The 2,607-nt window shown below is 53.5% G+C and overlaps 1 protein-coding gene across 1 annotated transcript; it reads right to left on the bottom strand.

Moving 5' to 3' along the window:
- Positions 1-65: 65 nt before the first annotated feature.
- Positions 66-530, bottom strand: UCRPA7_3172 (hypothetical protein; the record flags this gene model as incomplete). Its single annotated transcript, XM_007915736.1, has 1 exon — positions 66-530. One exon carries the CDS (start codon positions 528-530, stop codon positions 66-68), a length of 465 nt encoding a protein of 154 aa, XP_007913927.1.
- Positions 531-2,607: the final 2,077 nt, after the last annotated feature.

Consider the following 2,607-nt stretch of genomic DNA (forward strand, 5'->3'; position numbering starts at 1 on the left):
ACATCAGCGCTTTAAACACGTCCCAGCCTCCAACATCTTGACGATCTTGATGGTGGGTTGGGCGTTTATAGCAGAGCGCATACAAATACAGAAGACAGGGGGCACTCGAGCAGGTAGTCACAGATGAATCTGGCACGAAAGCAACTTACCTCGATATGCGCCCTCCATGCCTCCTCACTTGCAGTGACGATTCTTGTTGCGGGGTTATAGAGGAACTCGGGATCTTCTCTGAGTCCGCGCCACAGGCGGAACTTCTTGCGGGCATTGTCGCTCTTGTTGATCAGATGACCCTTGTTTGGGTATGCCCCGTGGCGTTCCTGGAGTGCCTGAGCGGCCCGCTCCCAGGCCTCCTGCTTGAAGCTGTGGTTGTCCTTGAGCCCGAGCTGAACGGATTCACACAGAGAGCGGAAAAAGGTGGCCTCGTATGCCGGTGTCCAGCTGAAGCGGGGTCCCTTGCGACTGTTTGGGGTGTGGTTGGGGTCATGGTGTGCGCGCGACACATCTGGCGAGGCGAACTCGTCGTCAGACATGGCGATGTTAGTGATGGGACGATGAGCGATGCACCTGTAGTCCGAAGAGGGAGCTGCTATGTTGAGTAGAGCGGCGGCATCAGATGGCGGGGAGACAGCTGGCGAGCGTCAAGAACACTCTGCCTCCTACGGCCGAAGCTGGAGATCTTCCTCGGGGAGCTTCGTCGGCGCAGACGGAGCACCGGCGTCACTTCGGCGTCGGCGAGGAGGAACTCGGGAGTCGGACAGGATGATGGGTGGCTGTGATAGCGGCAGTGATCACCGGGAGGCTCCGCCGAGACGCAGGCCAGCCGGAAGGAAGCGCTTGTCGCAGAAGCGGGTTGAGTCAAGCCAAGAGCAGATGCGATGCCCGGGGGCGGCCACCGTTTTGTGATACCGGAGGTCGAGATAAAACGACGGCGACACGGACGGAGGTGTTCGGGGTAATCAAAAGAGTCGGGGTGGTCGGATTGAACTGGAGTGTGGCAGCAGTGTAGTGTGGTGCGGTGCGTGAGGCTGGGCGGCTGGGGCTGAGACGGTGCGGGTGTGTGTGTGTTGCTCTTAGTTAAGGTGGGGGAAGGCAAAACCTCGGGACCCTCGCTGAAACGGAGCCACTAATTGGACAGCTCCGTCACTGGCTGCTACTTAGGTACACGTGATCTGAGGAGGTCGTTTCAGTGCTGCCCCTCCTCCTGTCTAATACTGAGACTGACACAAGAACCACACTTGGTGAGTTGCTGGCTGGAGGTGATACTTCACAATACGTCAAGGTGACGTGGCAATTCAAGATAACAAGAAAGGTCGGGAGATGGATCTCAAGGCAAATATGTGTCCAGAAAGGCAATGGACAGCAGGCAGCTGGATACTTGCCATCACTGGCGAGGCTTCTGGCTCTTAAATCTCAAACCAACTGTGGACAGGGCCTCGTAGGCATGGCTCCATGGCCCAACATGAAGAGCGACGGCACTCCGTGTGTCTTTCAGCATCGTCAAAGGCGTCGCATTCTTTGGTTTGGATCAAGATCAGCCAAGTTTGCGTATTGGGGGCGCTTTGTGGAAATCCATGCCTTACACAGTGACCACCTACTAAGCAGCCAGGTCGGTCGTCGAAGCGGTGCACGACTGGTTTGCAACTCCTCATAACGGCCAAAGAAGCAGTTTCATCGGCTGAAAGCAATGAAAAGAGCACGCTTTGGCGCCTATGTACTCTATCGCCATGGCCCTTATTCAGCCACTGCCGTGAATCCCATTGGCTTTGTGGCCGCCCCAGCCTTGATTTGGCTCTGGCAATAGCTGGCGATCTATTCATACATCAAGATGCCTCCACATGGGGAGAAACTCTGATCTACATCCTGGCTTAGCACAATTCTTTTTACAAACCTGCAAAGCGTATCTTTCGTGAAATCGACGGATTGTTCTTATGTTGGGTTTCAATGTCAGCACCCCGCCCAAGCAGAGCCGTGGGCCTCGACCATCCCAAGCAGACCTTCAACCTGGCCCATATTCGAGTCGCAGATTCGTCGTCCATCTATAGTCTTTAAAGACCTAATATTCTGCTCCACAATATAATCTTTCGCGGATTAGAATCATGTGTCTGCGTTGTGCGATTCTAGGAAAGACTGTTTCGGTCTAGTGGTTGGAGGATGAGGCTTGGAGGAGCACAAAATGATTTGCCTTCAAGCAATTTTTGCACAAAGAAGATATATGGAAGAGTTGGGACCTTGCCAAATCAGGAAATGTGTGCCCGTTTGAAACTTCGTGTGTAATGTAGACCCAAAGGACAGAGACTCGCACCTTGAAATGGACATCTCCCGCCCGGTTGAGAGTAGGGGCGTCTCGCAGTGACAGCCTTTCATCTACAAAGATCACCAGTAATTCTGTCAACCAGCCGTCTGATACGTTAAAAAATTTACGAATAAATTGGACATTGCTACATAAAGATACCCAATCTACAAATGACAGTAAGATGCTATCTTTGCTAGTATCAGTCCTAACTCGCATCCACGAGACTGGTGACACTCTTTGCCTGAGTTTCCTGCCAGCTGCCCAGAGAAATCTGACGGCAACAATAGCCTGGGGCTTTTGCTAGCGGGGGGGGG

Source organism: Phaeoacremonium minimum, assembly GCF_000392275.1.
Source record: "Phaeoacremonium minimum UCRPA7 unplaced genomic scaffold PA7_03_scaffold_250, whole genome shotgun sequence".
In the NCBI taxonomy this organism is placed as follows: domain Eukaryota; kingdom Fungi; phylum Ascomycota; class Sordariomycetes; order Togniniales; family Togniniaceae; genus Phaeoacremonium; species Phaeoacremonium minimum.